Source organism: Scyliorhinus canicula, chromosome 1 (assembly GCF_902713615.1).
Source record: "Scyliorhinus canicula chromosome 1, sScyCan1.1, whole genome shotgun sequence".
Lineage (NCBI taxonomy): Eukaryota > Metazoa > Chordata > Chondrichthyes > Carcharhiniformes > Scyliorhinidae > Scyliorhinus > Scyliorhinus canicula.
In genome coordinates, this window is record NC_052146.1 from 83,223,536 (window position 1) to 83,248,150 (window position 24,615).

General features: G+C 51.3%; 1 protein-coding gene across 1 annotated transcript in view; it reads right to left on the bottom strand.

Moving 5' to 3' along the window:
- LOC119964666 (syncoilin-like) overlaps positions 1–24,615 on the bottom strand; it is a 61,973-nt gene that overhangs the window by 16,458 nt on the left and 20,900 nt on the right. Inside the window, exon 2 of the mRNA XM_038794443.1 lies at positions 15,820–16,593. Coding sequence (XP_038650371.1) covers positions 15,820–16,593 — 774 coding nt within the window. The remainder of the gene's footprint in view (positions 1–15,819; positions 16,594–24,615) is intronic.

Genomic DNA, 24,615 nt, shown 5'->3' on the forward strand with positions numbered 1-24,615 from the left:
CGCAGCTTCTGATCTGCCATTATAGCCACAGTATTTATATGGCTGATCCAGTTCAGTTTCTGGTCAATGGTAACCTGCCAAGATGTTGATAGTGGGGGAATCAGCGATGATTATGCCAATGAATGTCAAGGGGAGATGATTAGATTCTCTATTGTTGGAAATGGTCATTGCCTGGCACTTGTGTGGCACAAATGTTACTTGCCATTTATCAGCCCAAGTCTGAATGTTGCCCAGATCCTGCTGCATTGGGACATGGACTGCTTCAATATCTGAAGTCACAAATGTGCTGCACACTGTGGGGAACACTTTCTGCATTCCTACACTGAGCACATGATTGTTTCAGCCATAAGGCAAAGAATTGGTGTTCATGTCAGGAAAATGCTGCCTGGTAGTTTTCCCACCGAGCATTAGTGGATGCTTGAGATGTTGGAGTGTGTGAGCTTTGTTAAAAATGTCAATGGTTTCCTCCACTGCCATGGTAAACCTGTGTAAAACTGGCACTCTGTAAAATGGACTCCATGGAACTCCGACAACACTCAAGAAGTTCAACACAATCCAAGACGAAGCACCCCACTTGAAGTTGTAGTATTGCTTTTAGTATTTGCAACTATCACAATTTTGGGTTTGTTTTTCGCTACCTTTTCTGCAGGTCTGTGGAAGAGCCTCACGGACTCGAAACATTAACTCTGTTCCTCTCTCTACAGATGCTGCCAGACCTATTGAGTCTTTCCAGCATCAAACTGTACAATGCAACCTTGCTATTCTTTCCCTATCCAATGTTTTCAGATGAGTGGAATAAAATTTGCATTTCATGAGGTGAAATAAAGCATTCTATTGAGGAATATCGTCCACTCTATCCAGGCCTGGCTGTATCCTGTAAGTTTCAATAAGATCCCCCTCATCCTTCTAAACCCTAACGACTACAGACACAAATTCCTCAACCGTTCCTCATACGACAAACTCTTCATTTCAGGAATCATTCTCATGAATCTCCTCTGGATCCTTTCCGAGGCCACATCCTTCCTTAGCTACGGGGCCCAAAATTGCTCACAATACTCCAAATGGGGTCTGACCAGAGCCTTATACAGCCTCAGAAGTACATCCCTGATCTTGTATTCTAGCCCTCTTGACATGAATGCAAACATTGCATTTGCCTTCCTAACTGCCGACTGAACCTGCCTGTTAACCTGAAGAGAATCGTGAACAAGGACTCTGAAGTCCCTTTGTGCTTCTGATTTCCTAAGCATTTCCCCATTTAGAAATAGTCTATGCCTAAATTCCTGCTTCCAAAATACATAACCTCACACTTTTCCACGTTGTATTCCATCTGCCACTTCTTCGTGTCTGTCCGAATCCTTCTGCAGCCCCCATGCATCCTCAATACTACCTGTCCCTCTACAGATCTTTGTATCATCTACAAACTTAGCAACAGTGCTTTCAGTTCCTTCTTCCAGATCATTAATGTATATTGTGAAAAGTTGTGGTCCCAGCACAGACCCCTGAGACACACCACTAGTCACCGGCTGCCACCCTGAAAAAGACCCCTTCATCCCCACTCTCTGCCTCCTGCCAGTCAGCTAATTCTGTATCCAGGCCAGGATCTTACCCTTAACACCATGGGCTCTTAGACTTCCGGTGGCGGCCATGGAGGAGTAGGTCGCACATTTGATAGCTCCCGCCTGTGACGGACTTTTGGACCCTTTTCATAATTTTCCCCCGGATTTATTGGATAAATCGGTGAAGAGTAAGACAGTGAGGAGAAATCCCTCTCCGGTGAATGGAGAATTGGACCAGAAGTGGCCGTGTGAGAAGACAAAGTTCTATAAGGAAGACGCGAGCAGAGCTGGCAACGTGGGAAAGAATGGCGGAGAGCAAGGGCTGCGGGGAGACACCATAGTGGTCGACGGAGCAGCTGGTGAAGTTTTTTGAAGATTGCTTCGCCAAGCTGAAGAAGGGCATGCTGGTCCCGATCAAGGCTTCGATTGATCAGGTGGTGCAGAATCAAGAAACCCACGGGTGTGCGATCCAGGAGGTGGAGAAAAAGGTGTCCGAGCACGAGGAATAGCTAACCGTGCTGGAGACCAAGGTGGAAATGATGAATGACCGCTAGAAAAGAATGCAGGAGAAGCTGGAGGACTTGGAGAACAGGTCCAGGAGGCAGAATCTTAGAATTGTCAGCCTCCATGAAGGCAGTAAGAAGTCTTACAACACCAGGTTAAAGTCCAACAGGTTTGTTTCAAACACTAGCTTTCGGAGCACGGCTCCTTCTTCACCTGAAGAAGGAGCCGTGCTCCGAAAGCTAGTGTTTGAAACAAACCTGTTGGACTTTAACCTGGTGTTGTAAGACTTCTTACTGTGCTCACCCCAGTCCAACGCCGGCATCTCCACATCATGGCTCCATGAAGGCAGTGAGGGATCGGATGCGAGGGCCTATGTGACGAATATGCTGGAGAGGTTGATGGGGGCTGAGGCGTTCCCTTGGCCGCTGGAAGTGGATAGAGCACACAGAGCCCTCGCGAAGAAGCCCCGAGTGAATGAGCCGCCGAGGGCGATGGTGATACGTTTACACCGATTCCTGGACAAGGAATACGTTCTGCGGTCGGCCACGAAAGAATGGAGCAGCAAGTGGGAGAATTGTGAGCTGCGAGTTTATCAAGACCTGGGCACGGATGTAGCCAAGAGGTTAGCTGGGTTTAATCGGGCACAAGGGCCCTCTTTAAGAAGGGGGTGAAGTTTGGGATGTTGTACCCAGCCCGTCTGTGGGTCACATATGAGAAACGGGATTTTTACTTCGAAACACCAGACGATGCATTGACTTTCATCAAGGCAAAAGCCTGGATGTAAACTAAAGACACTGAATCCTTGGAGAGTATTGTAGTGGCAATTTGTTGACAACCACTTTTCTGCTAGTTTGAATAAGTAGTGTTATGTGCAATAAGGGGCTGTTTCGATGGCGAAAGTGAACTTTGTCTTACTGGGAGCTGGTTGGAGGGGGAGTTGTTTCAGTGGTTGTTTTTCCACTGTTTTTCCTGATGTTTGTTTACTGGGGAATGTGATGCTTTGAATATGTTTGTCCAAGTGGGAGGAGAGAACAATGGGAGACAGACTGTTTGGTGCCATGGGTGGGAGCTGTCAAGTCAGCTGGGTCAGCTGACTCCTGGAAGCATAGTGGGGGGCGAGCAGGTGTTAAGCTGGAGCTTGATATGTGGGGTTGGGTTTCTGGTGCTGTTGTTGGCTGAAAGCGGACATGGCCATGCTTCAGGAGACCCACCTGAAGGTGGCGGACCAGGTCCGTCTGAGGAAGGGGTGGGTGGGGCAGGTTTTCCACTCAGGGCTCGACTCGAAGAACCGGGGGGTAGCGCTCCTGGTGGGGAAGAGGGTGGCGTTTGAGGCGTCTGAGGTTGTGGCTGATAGTGGCGGCAGATATGTGATGGTGAGCGGTAAGCTGCAGGGGGTGAGGGTGGTGTCGGTTAATGTGTATGCCCCAAATTGGGATGATGCTGGTTTCATGAGGCGTATTTTGGGCCGCATTCCTGGCCTGGAGGTGGGGGGCTTGATCATGGGGGGGGACTTCAATACGGTGCTGGATCCCCTACTGGATCGTTCTAGTTCTAAGGACAGGCAGGAGGCCGGCGGCGGCCAAGGTGTTGAGGGGGTTTATGGACCAGATTGGAGGATTGGATACCTGGAGGTTCGGGAAGCCGAGGGTTCGGGAGTACTCTTTTTTCTCCCATGTGTACAGGGTTTATTCCCGCATTGATTTCGGGGATGTATCGAGAGGTACCTCGAGGTCAATGATACTGCGGAGGTCCAGGTGGGGATGGTGTGGGAGGCTCTGAAGGCAGTGATCCGGGGGGAGCTGATCTCCATCCGAGCCCATAGGGAGAGTGGGGAGAGGAGGGAGAGGGAGAGACTGCTGGGGGAGCTGTTGAGTGTGGATAGGAGGTACGCGGGGGCCCAGGAGGAGGGATTGCTGGGGGAGTGGCGTAGCTTGCAGGCCAAGTTTGATTTATTGACCACCAGAAAGGCGGAGACACAGTGGAGGAAGGCGCAGGGAGCGGTCTATGAGTATGGAGAGAAGGCGAGCAGGATGCTGGCGCATCAGCTTCGTAAGCGGGACGCGGCTAGAGAGATTGGTGGAGTGAAGGAAAGAGCTGGGAATGTGGTGCGGCAGGGGGCAGAGGTCAATGAGGTCTTTAGGGACTTTTATAGGGAACTGTACTGGTCGGAGCCGCCGGCGGTGGGAGGGGGAATGGAGAGTTTTTTGGACAGGCTCCAGTTTCCAAGGGTGCAGGAGGAGCAGGTGGAGGGACTGGGGGCGCCGATCGAGTTGGAGGAGCTGGTCAGTGGGATTGGCCACATGCAGTCGGGGAAGGCGCCGGGACCGGATGGGTTCCCGGTTGAATTTTATAAGAAATACACGGACTTGCTGGGCCCCCTGTTGGTTAGGACCTTCAACGAGGCATGGGAGGGGGGTGTTTTGCCCCCGACGATGTCTCGGGCGCTAATTTCTCTGATCCTGAAGCGTGATAAGGACCCCTTGCAGTGCGGATCATACAGGCCAATTTCACTGCTGAATGTAGACGCCAAGTTGCTGGCGAAGATCTTGGCCACTAGAATAGAGGACTGGGTGCCGGGGGTGGTACATGAAGATCAGACGGGTTTTGTGAAGGGGAGGCAGCTGAACACTAACATGCGAAGGCTGCTAAATGTGATAATGATGCCGGCAGCAGAAGGAGAGGCGGAGATTGTGGTGGCATTGGATGCAGAGAAGGCCTTTGACAGGGTTGAGTGGGGGTACTTGTGGGAGGTGTTGGAGATGTTCGGGTTTGGGGTGGGGTTTATTAAATGGGTGAGGTTGCTGTACGAGGCCTCGATGGCGAGTGTAACGACAAATGGGAGGAGGTCCGAGTACTTCAGGCTCCACCGTGGGATGAGGCAGGGGTGCCCCCTGTCCCCCTTTCTTTTTGCGCTGGCAATAGAGCCTCTGGCCATGGCGCTCAGGGAGTCGGGGAGGTGGAAGGGTTTGGTGCGAGATGGGGAGGAGCACCGAGTGTCGCTGTATGCAGACGACTTGCTGCTGTATGTAGCGGACCCGGTGGGGGGAATACCGGAGGTGATGGAGATTTTTGCTGAGTTTGGGAGTTTCTCGGGATATAAATTGAACCTGGGCAAGAGTGAGCTGTTTGTCGTACACCCGGGAGATCAGGAGGAGGGGATTGGTAGGCTCCCGCTAAAGAGGGCAGTGAGGAGTTTTAGGTACCTGGGGGTTCAGGTGGCTAGGAGCTGGGGGACTCTGCACAAGCTCAATTTTACTAGGTTGGTGGAGCAGATTGAGGAGGAATTTAAAAGGTGGGACGTGCTGCCGTTGTCGTTGGCGGGTAGAGTACAATCCGTTAAAATGACGGTGCTCCCGAGGTTTTTGTTTTTGTTTCAGTGCCTCCCCATTTTTGTTCCGAGGGCCTTTTTTAGGAGGGTGAACAGCAGCATTCTGGGATTTGTTTGGGCACACGGGACTCCAAGGGTAAGGAGGGTCTTTTTGGAGCGGGGCAGGGATAGAGGGGGGCTGGCGCTGCCCAACCTCTCTGGGTACTATTGGGCGGCTAACGTCTCGATGGTACGTAAGTGGGTAATGGATGGGGAGGGGGCAGCATGGAAACGGATGGAGAGGGCGTCCTGTGGAGGCACGAGCCTGAAGGCACTGGTAACGGCGCCGCTGCCGCTCCCTCCAACGAGGTACACTACGAGCCCGGTGGTGGCGGCTACCCTCAAAATTTGGGGGCAGTGGAGGCAACACAGGGGGGAAGTGGGGGGCTCGGTGGAGGCCCCGCTGCGGGGGAAACACCGGTTTGTCCCAGGGAACATGGATGGCGGGTTCCTGGGATGGCACAGGGTGGGCATTAGGAAGTTGGGAGACCTGTTTATTGACGGGAGGTTCGCGAGCCTTGGTGAACTGGAGAAGTTTCAGCTCCCCCCGGGAATATGTTCAGGTACCTTCAGGTCAAGGCGTTTGCTAGGCGACAGGTGGAGGGGTTCCCTTTGCTGCCCCCGCGGGGGGGGTAAGGGATAGGGTGCTTTTGGGGTGTGGGTCGGGGATGGGAAGGTGTCTGACATCTACCAGGTAATGCAGGAGGTGGGGGAGGCATCTGTAGACGAGCTGAAGGCTAAGTGGGAGGTGGAGCTGGGGGAGCAGATTGAGGAGGGGACATGGGAGGACGCCCTGGGGAGGGTGAACTCCTCCTCTTCATGTGCGAGGCTTAGTCTCATCCAGTTCAAGGTGCTGCACTGGGCCCACATGTCCGGATCTAGGATGAGTAGGTTATTTGGGGACGAAGACAGGTGTGTCAGGTGTTCGGGGAGTCCAGCGAACCATGCCCATATGTTCTGGGCATGCCCGGCACTGGAGGAGTTCTGGAAGGTGGTGGCGAGGACGGTGTCGAGGGTGGTGGGATCCAGGGTCAAGCCAGGCTGGGGACTGGCGATATTTGGGGATGGGGTGGAGCCGGGAGTGCAGGAGGCGAAAGAGGCCGATGTTTTGGCCTTTGTGTCCCTAGTAGCCCGGCGGAGGATCTTGCTGCAGTGGAAAGATGCGAGACCTCCAAGCGTGGAGACCTGGATTAATGACATGGCGGGATTCAGTCAGCTAGAGAGGGTCAAATTCGCCCTGAGGGGGTCGGTACAAGGGTTCTTTAGAAGGTGGCAGCCTTTCCTCGACTTTCTGGTTCAACGATAAGGTACTAGGTCAGCAGCAGCAACCCAAGGGGGTGGGGGGGGGGGGGTTTAGGGGGATAGTGTTTAAGTTAATTTGCTTATTGTTAATTTATTTTGTTGTTTATTGGGTTTGGGGGGGTGGGGGGGGGGGGTTTGTTATATGCGTTGTTACGGGTGCCCGGGGGTGTTTATTATTATTGTTATTGTTATTATTGTTCTGTTGATATATATTTTTCAAAAAATTCCAATAAAAATTATTTTAAAAAAAAAGTCCTACATAGTGTCTTCACCCTGTTTGGTTTCCCCACAAAAGTTCACAGTGACCGGGGCTCGTTATTCATGAGCGACGAATTGCATCAGTACCTGCTCGGTAAGGGCATCGCCTCGAGCAGGACTACCAGCTATAACCCCTGGGGAAACGGGCAGGTGGAGAGGGAGAACGCGACGGTCTGGAAGGTCGTCCTCCTGGCGCTACGGTCTAGGAATCTCCTAGTTTCCCACTGGCAAGAGGTCCTCCCCGACGCGCTCCACTCCATTAGGTACCTCCTTTGCACGGCCACAAACGAGACCCCTTATGACGGCCTGTTTGTTTTCCCCAGGAAAATTACCTCCGGGGTCCCGCTTCCGCCTTGGCTGAAGACACCGGGGCCAGTCTTACTCCGCAAACATGTCAGGAGCCATAAGTCAGACCCCCTGGTCGAGAGGGTCCAGCTCCTACACACCAACCCCCAGTACACATACATAGAGCACCCCGACAGCCGGCAGGATACAGTTTCCCTCTGGGACCTAGCGGCCGCAGGTTCCACTACTACTGCCCCCCCAACTTACCCCACCCAACCTATGCTGACCAGCGCCCCCGCTCCTACATGTCACCCGCACCCCTTCCCGCCCCCCATTCCCCCTTCATCGACCCACAGGAACGAAGCTCCAGAAGACATGCTCCCGGAGTCCGTGTCTGTACCCACACCGGCAACTTCACTACCCATGCCCGCACGGAGGAGTTCGACACCCGGGCCAGCTGTGTTACCAGAGCTTCGGTGATCACAGCGCACGATCCGGGTGCCGGACAGGCTGAACTCGTGAACCCTTCACGCCCGCCGGACTTCATTATTTTAACAGGGGGTGAATGTGGTGAACATACTGCAGTAGCCATTCACCATATATGTAACTGTACCACACTGTTGCCCATGAGGGCTCCACCTATGGACCATTGTAAGGCATTACCTGTGATATATCATGTTAGTGCCCTTGTGAGCTCCGCCCCTGGCTCTGCCCCCTTGAGGGGAAGTATAAAGAGCAGCAGCCCAGTAGGCTGCTCTCACTTGCAGAGCAGTCACAGGCAGGCACTGTTCTAGTCAATTAAAGCCACAGTTTACTTCTACTCTCTGTTTCATGTGAATTGATGGTCGCATCAGCATATCACCCCCAATCCAGCAGCATTGTCGAGAGAATGAATCGAACTTTGAAAGCGACCATTAGGAAGATAGTGCAACAGGACAATACCACGTGGGACACAGTCCTCAAATTCATCCGGTCAGTTAAGCTCGGGTAGTGGAATAGCGGCACTAATCCCCGCCCTACCTGGGGATTCCACCCATTCTTATCCTGCAGCAGCCCACAAGCAACTCATGTTCCCATCACTTCATACGCTCTGGAATGGTTCTCTACCCTCTGCATTGCCTTTGGCAGACCTTAGTTTCACCTTCCCTACTCTCCCTTTGGTTGTGGTATAAAGAGTGCATTTTGCCATGTTCCGTACGCTCACCCCTTTTTTCCTTTACCTCCCGCAACCCCCTGTTCGTTCCCCACATGCTATTTACACATATGACACAATTGGTTGCTGCTCACTGCTGCTATACACGCTGCTGCACATGAACTACCTCTGAACCCCGGGGGAAAACTCTATAAAACTGGCCACCCTGAAATTCGGCTGGTTAAGATAAGCCTCAACCACCACTGGTTACAAGTAAAGAAAAGACTGGTCGAAGAAATTGTCCTCCCACTCCCCGCATCGACCACACGCTGCGAGAGTCTCTACTTTAAACATTTGCATTTCTTGTCTCTCAAAAATGGTATTTTTTTTTAAATGAGGGAGTCACACATGGTGACAATTATAACGGGTAATTGGAGTAAGGAGAGAAAGACTAATAAAATGAGATATTAACCAAAGATAATAACAGAGACTCTGCTTGCACCCCCAGGATTACCCGGAAAACAGAAGACACAGGATGAAGCAAGGACTGCTGACATGTGTTTGGATCATCGCTCGACTTCTGCAACTGCTCGTGCAACGGACTGTTTTAATAAATCCCACACCAGCCCCGAACACTACCACACAACAGGCCCCCACCAGCCCGGACACTACACCACACATAAAGACAGACATCGAAACCCCCACTTGGAGCGAAAACATTGCCAAATGGAGCCCCCTTTCATACATAGTAGAGGCCCTTCTAGTAATTTCAATAATCTGCAGTGTCATTCAGACACTCCGACTCCGTAAATGGTGAGCAAAAGCCTCCCTCTCCCCGATATATACAGTCCGATTCCCCTTTCTTTGGGATTCAACAAAATTAACTCATGTAACAATCGCTGCTATAAATAAACCATGTACCTCTTTAACTTTATTAGGAAGAAGTAGAAATGTGATGCTGCTGTTTTAAATTTTGTACTGTATATAAGTTCTTTGATATTCACCAGCAGCATGAGAGTAGCTTAGATAGCGTTTGCAAGAGATCAACTGTGCGGATAAATTAAATGTTTTATAGTGACCTGATTTAAAGTAACCGTTAGAAATGAATTAATTTATGAATGCATTAATGGAATATTAGGTAAATGTCCCAAACCATAAGATAGAGTAGAGTAGAACTTTGCCTTGACCAAGGGTGACCGGTCCACCAAGGATGAACAGGGATCAATAGTGTGATCCACCACCCTTCGCGTTCAGGATCAAGAGAACGGAATGTAGCCATCTAAGATGGCAACCTGCAAAGGACCATGGGAATTATGGCCAACCCAGGACTCAGACAGATACACAGCCTATGTGTATCCAAAACACAGATGACCAGGCCTGATCGAAACCCCCACTCGTTTGCATTTTAATGGCCCATTTTCTCAGGACAATAGAACTCCAATCAAGTAATCCGTACAGCAACAGACTGATCGGTGCCACTCCCCTTATTCAGAAAGCACAACTGCCAAGGTCAATGACCGCTAAGGACCCGCCCAGCCACCAAGGTACCCTTTATTGGCTGAAATTGAAGAGAGTGATCAGAACCTTGTCGAATTATTGGGTCCAAGGTTCAGGTCCGCCCCAAAGAGCGCAAAATCCCAGGGGGATAAAAGAGAGCACAGCCATGTGTTCTGTCTCTTTGATCCGGTCTGTGCCAACCCAATTGCAGCAGGAACAGCCAGCCAAGTTTGAGACCAACGATCGCTACCTGACGGATGAGCCCAGCAGAGACAGAGCCACTTTCTTCAAACCAGCCAAGTGAAATCCAGATAAAGGCCTTATCCATTTGCACAGTGCCGGTCGCCCTGAAGTTAAGTATAGGTTATTGTAGCTGATAGGTGTAGTTTAACTCGTAATAGATATTGTGTTTGCATGCCGAGATAACTCTTGTGTATGTAAATAAACCATCTTTTGAACCAACTAACTGGTTGTGTGGTCATTTGATCGATATAAGGGAAAGGCTTGTGGTTCACCAACAACATCATAGAGCAACACTGTTTACCCTCCCCCTTCAGGATGTCCTGTGTTGGTTCAGAGACATCCTGGACCCTGGCACCAGGTAGGCAACACATCATCCTGGAGTCTCTTTCACGTCCACAGAAGCACCTATCTGTGACCCTCACTATAGAGTCTCTAATAGCTATTGCTCTCCTGCACTTTGCCCTTCCCTGTTGAACAACTGAGCCAGTTGAGGTGCCACTGTTCTGGTTGCTGCTGTTTTCCCCTGATAGGCTATACCGCCCAACAGTATCCAAAACTGTACACCTGTTAGAGAGGGGACAGCCACAAGGGATTCCTGCACTCACTGCCTGCCCTTTCTAGTGGTCACCCATCTTTCTGCCAGCACCTTAGCTGTGACCACCTCTCTGTAGCTCCTATCTATGACACATTCTGCTACCTGCATGCTCGTAAGTACATCCAATTGCTCCTCCAACTGAACCACGTGGTCTGTGAGGAGCTGCCAGTGGTTTCACTTGCTGCGGATGTAGTTGACCAGAACGCTGGAAGCATCACTGACTTCCCACATTCCCACATTCGGGGCAGCACGGTAGCATGGTGGTTAGCATAAATGCTTCACAGCTCCAGGGTCCCAGGTTCGATTCCCGGCTGGGTCACTGTCTGTGTGGAGTCTGCACGTCCTCCCCGTGTGTGCGTGGGTTTCCTCCGGGTGCTCCGGTTTCCTCCCACAGTCCAAAGATGTGCGGGTTAGGTTAGGTGGATTGGCCATGATAAATTGCCCGTAGTGTCCTAATAGTAAGGTTAAGGGGGGGGGAGTTGTTGGGTTACGGGTATAGGGTGGATACATGGGTTTGAGTAGGGTGATCATTGCTCGGCACAACATCGAGGGCCGAAGGGCCTGTTCTGTGCTGTACTGTTCTATGTTCTATCTCACAGTTAGAGCACTGCACCCGCTGAATGACAGTTATGTACTAGTTAATTAATTCAAAATAAATACTTAAATTGTAATTAGATTAAGTTACAATTAACTAAATGGCCCTGGCGCTAGATTTGTACTGTAAAATTAAATGCTAAATACTCATCTCTGCCCTCAGGTTTAGTTACTCCTCTACCTATTTAATTAATTAATTTTAATAAGTTTTTTCAATGTTTTTTTTCCAAATTTAACAGATTCCCTACCAGCCAATCAGGTCACAGCTTTACTGTGATGTCATTTTGGTTCCCCCCCACCAAATTTGAAAATGTCTTTATGTCACTTACCTTCCCAGGATGTTCTCTGGATCTCTCCCTGCAGATCAACGGTTACAAAGCCAGAAGAAAGAAAACAAAATGAAAGGGAAAAAGCACCTCCTCCCACTTCGTACTGAATTACCACACTGCTCCAAATGACCAAGTTTCGGGCTTTCTCACTCAGGCTGTCTCCAACTTCACATGCGCACGCTTACTGCGTGTGAGCTTTATGCCTCTCTCTTATATAGAGCCCAGCTAAACTGAGATGACAAGCCTCTGGACCAGATTATCCCAAAACTGATGCATTCAATAGGGGCGGCTGACAGATTCAGAGAGGGATGGCAGCGACACTCCAGCGGGTCCATAACCGATTGGAGGAGCCCCAAAGGCTCCGGGCGCAGGAGTTGGCGCCGGCAATAATTGGCACCTAGGCCAACACTGCTAGGGTGGCGACCGCAGTGCAGAGCTTGGAGCACAATGTTAGCACCATGACATAGCTCAGTCAGCGACGACTATGGCTGAGTTCCTTCGACAGCATGTCCTAGTCGCTGGGGAATGTTTCCCAGATGGAGGTGGACCATTCTAGGCGCTGTGGAGCATGTCCCAGTCGCAGGTTGGCGGGAGAAGAAGGCGAATGATTGGTGTCTGAAATGAAATGAAAAAATGAAAATCGCTTTATTGTCACGAGTAGGCTTCAATGAAGCTACTGTGAAAAGCCCCTAGTCGCCACATTCCGGCGCCTGTCCGGGGAGGCTGGTACGGGAATCGAACCGTGCTGCTGGCCTACTTGGTCTGCTTTAAAAGGCAGCGATTTAGCCCAGTGAGCTAAACCAGCCCTGGGTGGGGGTGTTGCCGGGGGTGGGTGGGGGTAGACCGGTTTGCGGAAGTGGTGGTAGGACGGTCAGTGGGAAGGGGAGAAGGGGTGAGGTGATGGTTGAAGCCATGACCAATGTAAAGCGGGCGAGGATGAAGGCTCACCTGGTCCTCTGGGCATGCTGCCCTTGCCGCTGTCGCCTGTGGTTCATTCTCTGGCAGGTCCAGCGGGTCCTCCCCAAACTTGTCCTCCAGCTCTTCCTGGTCTGGTACCTCCTCATCCTCCTCGGAGGTAGACACATGTTACTTCACCTCCAGCACATCGCCCCGCTGCTGTGCCAGGTTGTGGAGGGCACAGCTCACGACCACAAAGTGGGCGACTCTCCGGGGGATGTACTGCAGTGCAGCAACAGAGCGGTCTGGGTTTGGGACCGCATTTTCAGCAGTCCGATACCTCCTCAATGACAACCCCACATGGACTTTGTTATATTGGGTCTCTGCATCAGTCACCGGCTTCTGTACTGACGTCATCACTCAGGTCATAAGCGGATACCCTTATCCCCCAAGAGCCAACTGGTCACCCTGGAGTGTCCCTTGAAGACACCAGCGATCCCCGACTGCCCCAGGATGTAGTGTCATGCACACTCCCTGAAAAGCGTGCACACATGTGCATGATCTTCAGATGGTGGTTGCACACAAGCTGGAGGTTCAGGGAGGAAACCCCTTCTATTAATTTTTTTTTTCTTTTTGTTTGTTATAAATTTAAAGTACCCAATTCATTTTTTCCAATTAAGGGGCAATTTAGTGTGGCCAATCCACCTACCCTGCACATCTTTGGGTTGTGGGGGCGAAACCCACGCAAACACGGGGAGAATGTGCAAACTCCTCACGGACAGTGACCCAGAGCCGGGATCGAACCTGGGACCTCGGTGCCATGGGACTACAGTGCTAACCCACTGCGCCACCGTGCTGCCCTAACCCCTTCTATGAATGGAGGCCACTCTTGGACCACCCGGTACATGCAAGGCAATATGTGTGCCATCTATTACCCCCTGAACCTGGGGCAGCCTGGCCGTGGCGGAGAATCCTGCTGCCACGCATCTTGTTGTGCTTGGTCCAGGTCTAAGTATGTGTCGTCGGCTGCTCGGGCAAAGAGGGCATCCGTTTGTGTTCGGTGGGACGGACAGGCAGCAGCTGGAGCTTCCCCCGTTATGAGTGTACATTATCTGAGGGGGGTGGGGCATGCCAGGCCCTCGGCGCTGGACCTCCAATTCCTCCAGCCCATAGTGACCCCCTACTGATGACGGCCAGCCCGCATGAACTATCCCGTTCTCCCCATGGAGACTCCCTCGCCACGCACTGGGCAGTGGCCTCAGTTCCCCCCCGGCTGACCACCCAATTTCCAAGATGGCTACTCACCTCCTCTGATCCTCACAACAGCTACACAAATGGCACCCAAGTGACTGCTCGCTAGGGAGGCGGTTAGATCATGGGAGGCCGTTTGATAGGGGGGTCCTTCCCATTCATGGGATGGAGATCGGTTATAATTGGTGATTATTGGTTTCCCGCCACACAGTGGCAGGATCTAAATCTCGCCAACAGGAGCGGGCCGGTTAGATTGGAACGCTGCCCCCGACGTGTTTCCTGATCTCCCGCTATCTAACCAGCCCACCTGTTCTCTTGCGCCTGGCGCGATTTGGCCGATTGACCATGCCACACGTTTGTGTATACCAGTACTGAACGGCGCCCAGCTGGGGACTCCCTGGGAAGGCTGTTAGATGCCAGGAGGCCGGTAGATCCCAGGTGAGCAGGCCTTAGTAGGTTTAAAACCTACTTAAGCGAGCACAGCTTGGTCTCCTGCCTTGCGTGGGTAGATCCCGGGAGGCATAGTGACTGCGGGGAAGCCTGTTTGAGGCCTCACCCAGCATCTACCAGCCATGTCGTGCTCCTGCTCGGGCATGACGTGGCTGGTAGATTGCACGATTAGTGTCCAAACATGTGCAGACTGGGTGGGCTGGCTGTGGGTCTACGGGGATATGGGTGTGGGCCTAGGTGGGTGCTCTTTCACCAGGTTTGTATAGACTTGATGGGCCGAATGGTCTCATTCTGCATTGTAGGGATTGTATGGCATTTATGGCAGTAACAAGTCAAGCCTTTGGAGGTGGGAGACTCGTGTAGTAATGGGGAGTTCTGTGCGGGGGGGATTCCCATGGGGGGGGGACGGACGGAGTGCTCTTGTAGGAAGAGGGTAGTCGGGGTGGGGTTGGGGTTCCTGTGCAGATTCAGAGATGTGGAGGGAGCCCTGTGGCAGGGCAGTATGGGCCTGTAAAATAGCTACCCAGAAGCTCAAAATAGTTTTAATTCCTCGACGTTTTCCTGGGTAGCTATTGATTTAACACAGTCTGAGGTTTCTGATTTTAAATCGCATTTTGAAATGATCCCCACGACAATTGTCCAGAGGAAGTTTGTACTTCTCTGGCAATTGCCTTGCAAACCTTACCTGGGAACATCAGGGAGGGGGGGGGGGGGGGGGGGGGGGTGTCCCAGCACATCATTGGGGTACCTCCCAGTTACACTGCCACGGAGCCACTGTTACGGCCATTCTGTCTCCTTTCTCAAAAGAAATATTTTAATTCTCCTCCTTTTTCACATTTTCTCCCAAATTTACGCCCAACAATAAACAATAATCAGTAACGAATGTAATGCCAACCCCCATATCAACAACAACGATCCCATCCTCCCACCAAACCTCAAACATTAGCCCGCATGTTAACATAAACAAATGACAAAAGAAATTAGGAATCACCCATAGTTACCATTAACACATACAGTCCCCCTCCCCCCAACTCTCCCAGCCCCCAACCCCCTTAATGTTCGATGTGATCCAATTTTCAAAAGTGAATAATGAATAATGCCCATGAATTGTAGAATCCCTCTATCCTTCCCCTCAGTTCAAAGTTGACCTTTGCAAGCATCAATAATTCCAGCAGGTCCCCTCGCCACACCAGGGCACAGGTTGGAGAAGTTAATCTCCATCCTAACAGGATCCGCCTCTGGGCGATCAACGAGGCGAAGGCTACAACATCTACGTCCTCGCCCGTTACCGACACCCCGAATATGGCCTCCCGAGGGCCCAGGTCCAGTTTCATGTGCACCACTTTAGAGATTACCCTAAACACCTCCTTCCAGTAATCCTCCAGCTTTGGACAGGACCAAAACATGATCCCCCCCCCCCCGGCAACGTTCACGCACATCTTCTACCCCCTCAAAGAGCCGGCTCATCCTCGCCCTTGTAAGGTGAGCTCTATACACCACCTTCAGCTGTATCAGCCCCCACCTCACACATGAGGTGGAGCACCATTCTGTCTCCTTACCTGACATTGCAGAATGTCCTCAGCCCATTTTCTCTGCATAAGTTGTAGCTGTTGTTCAAGGCATTGTCGCTGGATGCTTAACTTCATCACCTCATCCTGCAGTGGTTGCAATTGTTTTATGAAATCTTGGATTTCCTGCTGCGTTTGTTGTAGTGATTCAGTTCTGCTCTTGTTCCATTTCAAGAGATTTCCCAGTTTAGGTTCATAGTATTTCTCCAACCATTGCCAAGGTTCATCTAAAACGCTTTGAAATTCCCCACTTGTTTGGTGACTTTTTGACGAGCTTTGAATATTCTTTGTAATATTTTCCAGCTGATGGATTATTTGGTTTTTCTCCTGGTGACAATGAGTTTTAAGTCGAGTCAGTTCATCAGAAAGTACCTGAGCTTTGGATTCCAGCGCTTCCTGTTGCAATGTCATTTGGGGAAAGGCTTCTTTGTTGACATGCAGCTTATAGTTACAAGTCATTTGGGCTTTAATGATCTCAAACAGGTTTTTTTTTGTGCATGTTATTTCTTCCTTGAAGTTGTCACATTCAATTGCTGTCTTTGATTTAGTTTGATGAAGCTTCAAGAGTTCTCTCCTCAGGACATCAATTTCTTTGTGCATTGGTTCCTTCATGAAGATTAATTCTTTGATAAGATTCTCCCTTTCTTCCAGGAGCTCTTCCACACTCTGTATACATTCCTGGAAATGTTTTCCAACCACTTGCAATGAATCGACAATCCTAATGATCTCCATGGGAGGGTCCTCTTGAAACTCACTCAATGTATCCTGGGATCAGAGGGATATCAAATTATTAACTTATGCTGATTAAGGTCAATACAGTTAATAATTTATTAATCATTTGATATTAAAAATCTTCCATTGAAAATATATACCATTATTTAGCTTGATGTGATTGTTCATTAAAAGAGTACAATTCCTACCAAATATAACAAAACTTGTATTTATAAAGTGCCTTTAAATGTAGTAAAACCTCAGATCACCAACATGCATGTGAGTGGATTTGCCTTCCAATCAGCAGATTCACCAATCTGAGGACTACATCCCCCCCTCCTTTAAGGCATTAACCTCTACTTTAAACCCCACGGGCTTGATTCTCTGATTTTGAGGCTATGTCCGGAGGAGGTGTCTAGTTTTACGATGAAAACGTTGGCGCCACCCCCGCACCGATGCTCAGACCGGTGAGGGGCTAGCAGCCGCGTCACGTAAAACGCACGGCCTTTCCGATATTAATCCCTGGAGAATTGCCAGGTCCTTGGCCTATCTTCTAAGTATCTATGTATGTAACCTAGTGGCATGGTGTAACAACAATCTCTCCCTCAACATCAGCAAAACTAAAGAGCTGGTCATTGGCTTCAGGAGGGGAAGTATCATACACACTGTGGTAGTCGGTATTAGGGGTATTACGGTACCTAGGTTGGAGGTACCTGATGCTGAAAGATCATTGGTGTTGGAGGTACCTGATATTGTAAGATCATTGGTGAAGCCTACCTGCTGGTTCCGCCCAGTAAGGCGGAGTATAAGAGTCTGTGTTTCCCTAGCTGCTGCATTCTGTACCTGCGCTGCTGGGGGAAACATCTACTTCAGTAAAGCCTTCAATTGTCCTACAATCTCACTTCGGGAGTTATTGATCGTGCATCACACACCCCTGTCTGCATCAATGGTGCCGAGGTGAAGATGGTTGACAGCTTCAAATTCCTAGGTGTGCATATCACCTACAATCTGTTCTGGTCCACCCATGTTGACGCTACGACCAAGAAAGCACAACAGCGCCTATACTTCCTCAGGAAACTAAGGAAATTCGGCATGTCCTCATTGACTCTTACCAATTTTTACAGATACAGCATAGAAAGCATCCTATCTGGCTGTATCACAGTCTGGTATGGCAACTGCTCAGCCCAAGACTGCAAGACACTTCAGAGAGTCGTGAACACAGCCCAGTCCATCACACGAACCTGCCTCCCATCCATTGACTCCATCTACACCTCCCGCTGCCTTGGGAAATCGGGCAGCATAATCAAAGGTCCCTCCTACCCGGGTTATTCTCTCTTTCAATCTCTTCCAGAAGATACAAAAGTCTGAGAACGCGCACTAACAGGTTCAAAAACAGCTTCTTCCTCGCTGTTACCGAGCTCCTGAATGACCCTCTTATGGACTGAACTGATCTCTTCACACATCTTCTCCACTGAGTAATATTACAGCCAGTGCTTCAAAACAAATTTATTGACCTCTCATTAGTCTTGTCTCACAATCTGTCCGGAGCTCTAGCAGTCTTGGCAAGAGCAAGCTGGTGAGTGATAAAACAGAGCAGATTAATCACTATCAATCTGGTCTGTGACCAAAAGAGAAAATGCTGGAAGATCTCAGCAGGTCTGGCAGCATCTGTAAGGAGAGAAAAGAGCTGACGTTTCGAGTCTAGATGACCCTTTGTCAAAGCTCTGTTCCTGGTCTGTGACCTCTGTATGTAGATATTGCTGGATTTATTTCCCAGATCAGCATGCTGCATGTCAGCGAACTAGCCCAATCACAATGGGCTGAATGGTCTCCTTCTGTGCTGGAATCATTCTATCTTTCTATAGTTTCTGGGTAATTATGACAAAACTATGAAAATTAGGTGGTATTGAAAGAGACTAGAGCCTTCCTGTTTCTGGAAACCTTTCCTTTTGAATTCTTGACCTTTCTATATTAAAATTCAAGCACCTTTCTTTAACCTGTTGGCTTGATGGGCCATTATGTAGATTAATAACTAGGTGTGCATTATTTGTTCTAGTCAAGGCATTACAAAGTTTTTGCCTTTTTCAAAATGAATTTAAGTTAATGAGTCCAACTGAAACGAATTTTCATTCCTCTAGGCCTTGCGCTTAATTCTACAGTTAAAGACTTGAATTCCTCCAGAGTTCCCTTGGTCTGGTAATGGAAAAGAACAGACAAGAAGATCGGAAATGGGAGCAGGAGTAAACCTTATAGAACACATATGAAATGAGCAGAGACTCCATACAGTTGATCCCAGTTAAGACTGGTTAACTGACTAAGTGAAGGCATTTAGTCTCCATGAAGGCTTAGAGACTGAGGGGAGTCCAGGGGCGGGATTCTCCCCTACCCGGCGGGGCGGGGGGTCCCAGCGTGATGGAGTGGCATGAACCACTCCGGCGTCGGGCCGCCCCAAAGATGCGGAAGTCTCCGAACCTTCGGGGCCAAGCCCTAACATTCAGGGCCGGCTCAAGGCACCGGCAACTCGGGCAGTCGCCCGGGGCGCCATGTGCTAGGGGGCGCCAGAGACTCGGGTCCCGCGCATGCGCAGTTGGGCCGGTGCCAACCAGCGCATGCGCGGTGGCCGCCCTCCCCCAGGGTGGCCCCCCCGGTCCGCACCCCCGCTCGGTCCGCTCCCCCGCCCACCCCCCTTGGTGTCCCCCCCGCCCCCCCTCGGGTCCGCCCCCCCCGCCCCCCCCCTCGGGTCCGCCCCCCCCTCGGGTCCGCCCCCCTCTCGGGTCCACCCCCCCCGCCCCGCCCTCGGGTCCGCCCCCCCCCGGGTCCGCGCCCCCGCCCCGCCCTCGGGTCCGCGCCCCCCCGCCCCCCCTCGAGTCCGCCCACCCCCCTCGGCCCCCCCCTCGGCCCCGCCCCCCCTCGGCCCCCCCCCCCCCCCCCTCGGCCCCCCCCCCCAAGGGCGCCGAAGTTCAGCTTGCCCGGGGCGCCAGCAACCCTAGGGCCGGCGCTGCTAACATTGAGTGGCTAGGGCCGCGCCGGAGTGGTTGGTGCTCCGCCGACAGGCGGGAACGGCCTTTGGCGGCCGGGGCCAGCTGGGGCCGAAGGGACTTCGCCGGCCGGCGGAAGTCCGCGCATGCACCTGAGCGTCAGCAGCTGCTGAAGTAATCCCTGCGCATGCGCAGGGGACGGGGTCACTTCCGCCTTCGCCATGGTGAAGACTATGGCGAAGGCGGAAGGAAAAGAGTGCCCCCACGGCACAGGCCCGCCCGCCGATCGGTGGGCCCCGATCACGGGCCAGGCCACCATGGGGGCACCCCCCATGGCCAGATCGCCCCGCGCCTCCACCAGGACCCCGGAGCCCGCCCACGCCGCCTGGTCCCGCCGGTAAGGTAGGTGGTTTGATCCACGCCGGCGGGAGAGGCATGACAGCGGCGGGACTTCGGCCCATCGTGGGCCGGAGAATCGCCGGGGGTGGCCTGCCGACCTGCGCGGTGCGATTCCCTCCCCCGCCGAATCTCTGGTGCCGGAGACTTCAGGACACGGCTGGGATGGGATTGACGCCGGCCCCCGGCGATTCTCTGACCCTGTGGGGGGTCGGAAAATCCTGCCCCTGGTTAGTCAACCTTCCCTCACAGCTGGATTGACACGAGAGATTGTGACAAGGCTGGGAAGATGGGCAGCAGAAGTGTGCCCAATGTGATATTTGTACCAACCTGCCCCTTCCTCTGCACATGAATTTCAACAGGGTCCACACTTGAGGGCACAATTATATCACCATTGTTGGTGGAATTCATGGAATTTCTGATCTTGGTATTAAGACAGATAAGGTATGTAATGTTTGTGGTCCTGAGAAAAGAATATTGAAGAAATATTTGCCATTTCTCATTTTATTAAAATACAAAGGCTTGCTTTTCATTAGCTCCATTTCAGCTATGCAGATCTGATAGGCTGAATGGCCTCTGGCTGGTGGCATAGGGAGGCAGTCATGCTCATTGTTAACAGCGTTTTAGCATGGAGTGATGCTCAGTCTGCCCAAATGCCTTACTCAGGTAAAGTGAGGATGAATGCTGTGTCTGAATAAGCGACTGGAACACAGTGTAATATTCAGATAGAATGTTGGGATACTGTGTTGGATTCTGGGCACAGCCAATTGTGACCATGAGGGGCGGCACTGTGGCGCAGTGGTTAGCACTGCTGTCTCACGGCGCCAAGGACCGGGTTCAATCCCGGCCCCGGGTCACTGTCTGTGTGGAGTTTGCACGTTACCCACGTGACTGTGTGGGTCTCAGCCACACAACCCAAAAATATGTGCAGGGTAGGTGGTTTGGCCACACTAAAATTGCCCCTTAATTGGAAGAAATGGGTACTCTAAATTTAAAAAGGATAATTAACCTGGTTGTCACGTATAGACGTGACATTAAAAAAGAAAGGTTTGTATTGATCTAGCACTTTCCATGGCCTCTGAACTTCTCGGAGCACTTTACAGCCAACAGAGTTCTTTTGAAGTGTAGCCACTGTCGTAATGTGAGACCATAACAACTGTGTAAATACCACTGTAAAAATAAAAACATTGTTGACAGTTGCCATGTGTATGTGCTAATAATAGAACTTTTATTTTGAAGAAACAAACCGACAGTTCGTTGAAATCTTTTTGAAGGAAAACCCCAACTAATTTGAATTGGACAGTTAAATCGTTGGGTTATTGTAAGGACAGCATAAGAACAGTTAAAATGTAAACTGGACACTAAGGTTGAAATCCAACCGGGGCACACGTGGCTGGTAAACCACGCGAGAGGCCTCTCACACGATTTACCCAGCTTACTATACCTCACGAGATCTAACATATTACATTTTTTAAAAACTCTATTTTATTCTAAACATATTCAAAAGTACAAGAACATAAATAAGCCGGGCAACATTCTTCACATCTCACGATTTACAGTGTGTACAGGTTTTCCCCCGTTGCTACTCCGCCCCCCTCCTCCCCTGCAACGAACAATTCCTCAAGCATGGTTGTGAACAGTACCCACCGTGACTCAAAGCCCTCCGCTGATCCCTCAATTCAAACTTAATCTTCCCCAACTGGAGGAAGTCGTACAGGTCCCCTCCCCAGGCTGCCAGCCCTGGCAGTGTTGTTGACCGTCGTGCCAGCAAAATCCTTCGGCGGGCAATTAGAGAGGCGAAGGCTACGACATTGGCCTTCCTCCCCTCCAACTGCTCTGCCTTTGCCGATACCCCAAAGATCACCACCATAGGGTCCGGCCCGGGCTCTACCCCCGCAATCTTTGCTAGCGTCCTGAACACTCTCTCCCACTGTCTCTCCAACCTCTCACAGCCCCAGAACATATGCCTGTGGTTCGCTGGTTCTCGCCCACACTTCTCTCACTCGTCTGCCACCCCCTGGAAGAACCCACTCATCCTCGCCTGAGCCATGTATGTGTCATCTGTGTGCCATCTTAAACTGTATCAAACTCATCCTCGCACACAAGGAGGTCAAATTAACCCTACGTAGCACCTCACTTCGCACTCCTCATCCTATCTCCCTCCCCAACTCCTCCCACTTCTCCTTCATCCTCACCACTTGTGTTCCCCCAGCCACCCATATATGTTCCCGATCCTACCCTCTCCTTCCATGTCCGGAAGCAGCAATTGTTCCAATAGGGCACATTTCGGCAGCTTGGGAAACCATCTACATATCTTCCGTGCAAAGTCCCTCACTGGCATGTACCTAAATTCACTTCCCTTCGGGAGCTCTTCCAGACTTGCAAATATTTCTTCCAGCTATAAATCCCTTGCCCTCTAGCCCCACCTCTCTCCACCTCCTGTACATACCATCTGTCTCCCCCAGATTGAAACTGTGGTTCTCACACAATGGCGTTGACACCGACATCCCCTCCATCCAAAAGTGTCTCCTCAATTGGTTCCACACCCTAATCGTGGACTATCCGACCGGGCTCTCAGCATATCTCCTCGGTGCCAGCGGTAGTGCCGCCGTCACCATGGCCCTCAGGCTGGACCCTCTACAGGACCCCTCCTCCACCCTAACCCATTCTAACCCCTCTCCTTCCCACCACCGCCTCACTTTCTCCGCTCAGTAATAGTGCAGCAGATTCGGTAACGCCAACCCCCCTTTCTGCCTCTGTAGTAGGGCCGCCTTTACCCTTGGCACCTTCCCCACCCATATAAACTCTAAAATCACCGCCCAGATTCTGGAAAAAGGCTCTCTGAATGAAGATTGGGTGGTTCCGGAATACGAATAGGAATCTCGGCAGGACCACTTTCACCACTTGGGCCCTCCCGCCAGTGTGAGGTGTAGTATATCCCATCTCCGAAAGTCCACCTTTACTTCGGCCACCAACTTTGTTAAATTCCATTCATACACCTGACGGTATGTGGATCATACAGACCCATTTCACTGCTGAATGTGGATGTGAAAATACTCGCAAAGGTCCTGGCCAAAAGGCTGGAGGGCTGTGTACCAGAGGTGGTCGCAGAGGACCAAATGGGCTTTGTCAATGGTAGGCAGCTCACAGCAAACATCAGGCGGCTGCTGAATGTGATAATGACCCACCCCCTGGGGAGAGAACACCAGAGGTGATCATCTCCCTGGATGCAGAAAAGGCCTTTGACACAGTCGAGCGTCCGAACTAACACCACCAGCTCTGAATACTTCCAGCTACAGAGAGGAATATGACAGGGCTGCCTCCTGTCTCCACTCTTGTTCGCGCTAGCGATCAAACCCCTGGCGATAGCCCTGCGGGACGTAAAAAGCTGGAAGGGAATCCGGAGAGGAGACAGAGAGCACAGAGTCTCACTCTATGCAGATAACCTGCTCCTCTATGTCCCGAAGCCACAGGAAGGACAGAAGGCAATACTGCAAATACTGAAGGAGTTGGAAACTTCTCGGGCTACAAACGTAACCTGGGCAAAAGCGAGACATTCCCAGTGAACCCAAAAGGGGGAGGGACAGAGCTAAAGGCGCTTCCGTTCAAAACGGCCCAGAACAGATTCCGTTACCTGGGGATCCAAATAGCCAGAGACTGGACACAGATCCACAAGTGGAACCTGACCAGCCTGGTGGAGGAAGTAAGAAAGGAGCTTCAAAGGTGGGGCTCATTCCCACTCTCCCTGGCGGGGAAAGTGCAGACGATCAAGATGAACATACTGCCAAGGTTCCTCTTCCTGTTTAGATCCATCCCGATCTTCATCCCCAAGGCCCTTTTCCAAAACATAGACAAGCTAATCGTGGCGTTTGTGTGGGGAGGCAAGAACCCGAGAATTCCCAAACAGACACTGCAAAGAGGGAAAGTCAGAGGGGGCCTGGCTTTACCAAACCTACAATACTACCCACAGGACAGCATTGGCAGAAAAAGTGAGGGGATGGGTACAAGAACCCGACTGATTGGGTACAAATGGAGGAGGCATCCTGTAAAGGAATGACCCTCCAGTTCCTGGCCACAGCAGCACTCCCATCCACCTCAACAAGGTACACAATGAGCCAAGTGGTAGCGGCCACGCTGAGAACGTGGACCCAGCTGAGACAACACTTCGGGATAACCAAAATGTCCCTTATGGCCCCCATCTGCGGCAATCACAGATTCCCCCCCGCTATGCTAGATACCACCTTCAAACGATGGAGGCGGGCGGGGGCACACTGACGGTCGGGGACTTCTACGTAGGGAGCAGACTGGAGATGCTGGACTAACTGACGAGGAAGAGGAAACTAGCAAGAGGACAGGAATTGAGACACCTTCGGATAAAGCACTTATTCCGCAAAGAGACAGTAAGGTACCCCGGGGCCCCAGAAAGCACACTACTAGAGGACCTGATAGGCACAAGCAGCAAGGAGGGGGGGCTATGTGGGAAAATATAAGGACAGCTACTGAACAGAGCCCGGACTCCACTGGACGAGGCCAGACAAAAGTGGGAGGACGAACTGGGGACAGAGATACGGTGGAGACTCTGGAGCGAAACACAGAGGAGCTTGAGCAAGGCTCAGCCTAATGCAGCTCAAAGTGGTGCACAGAGCGCAACTGACCAGAACCCGAATGAGTAGGTTCTTCCCAGAGGTGGAGGATAAATGTG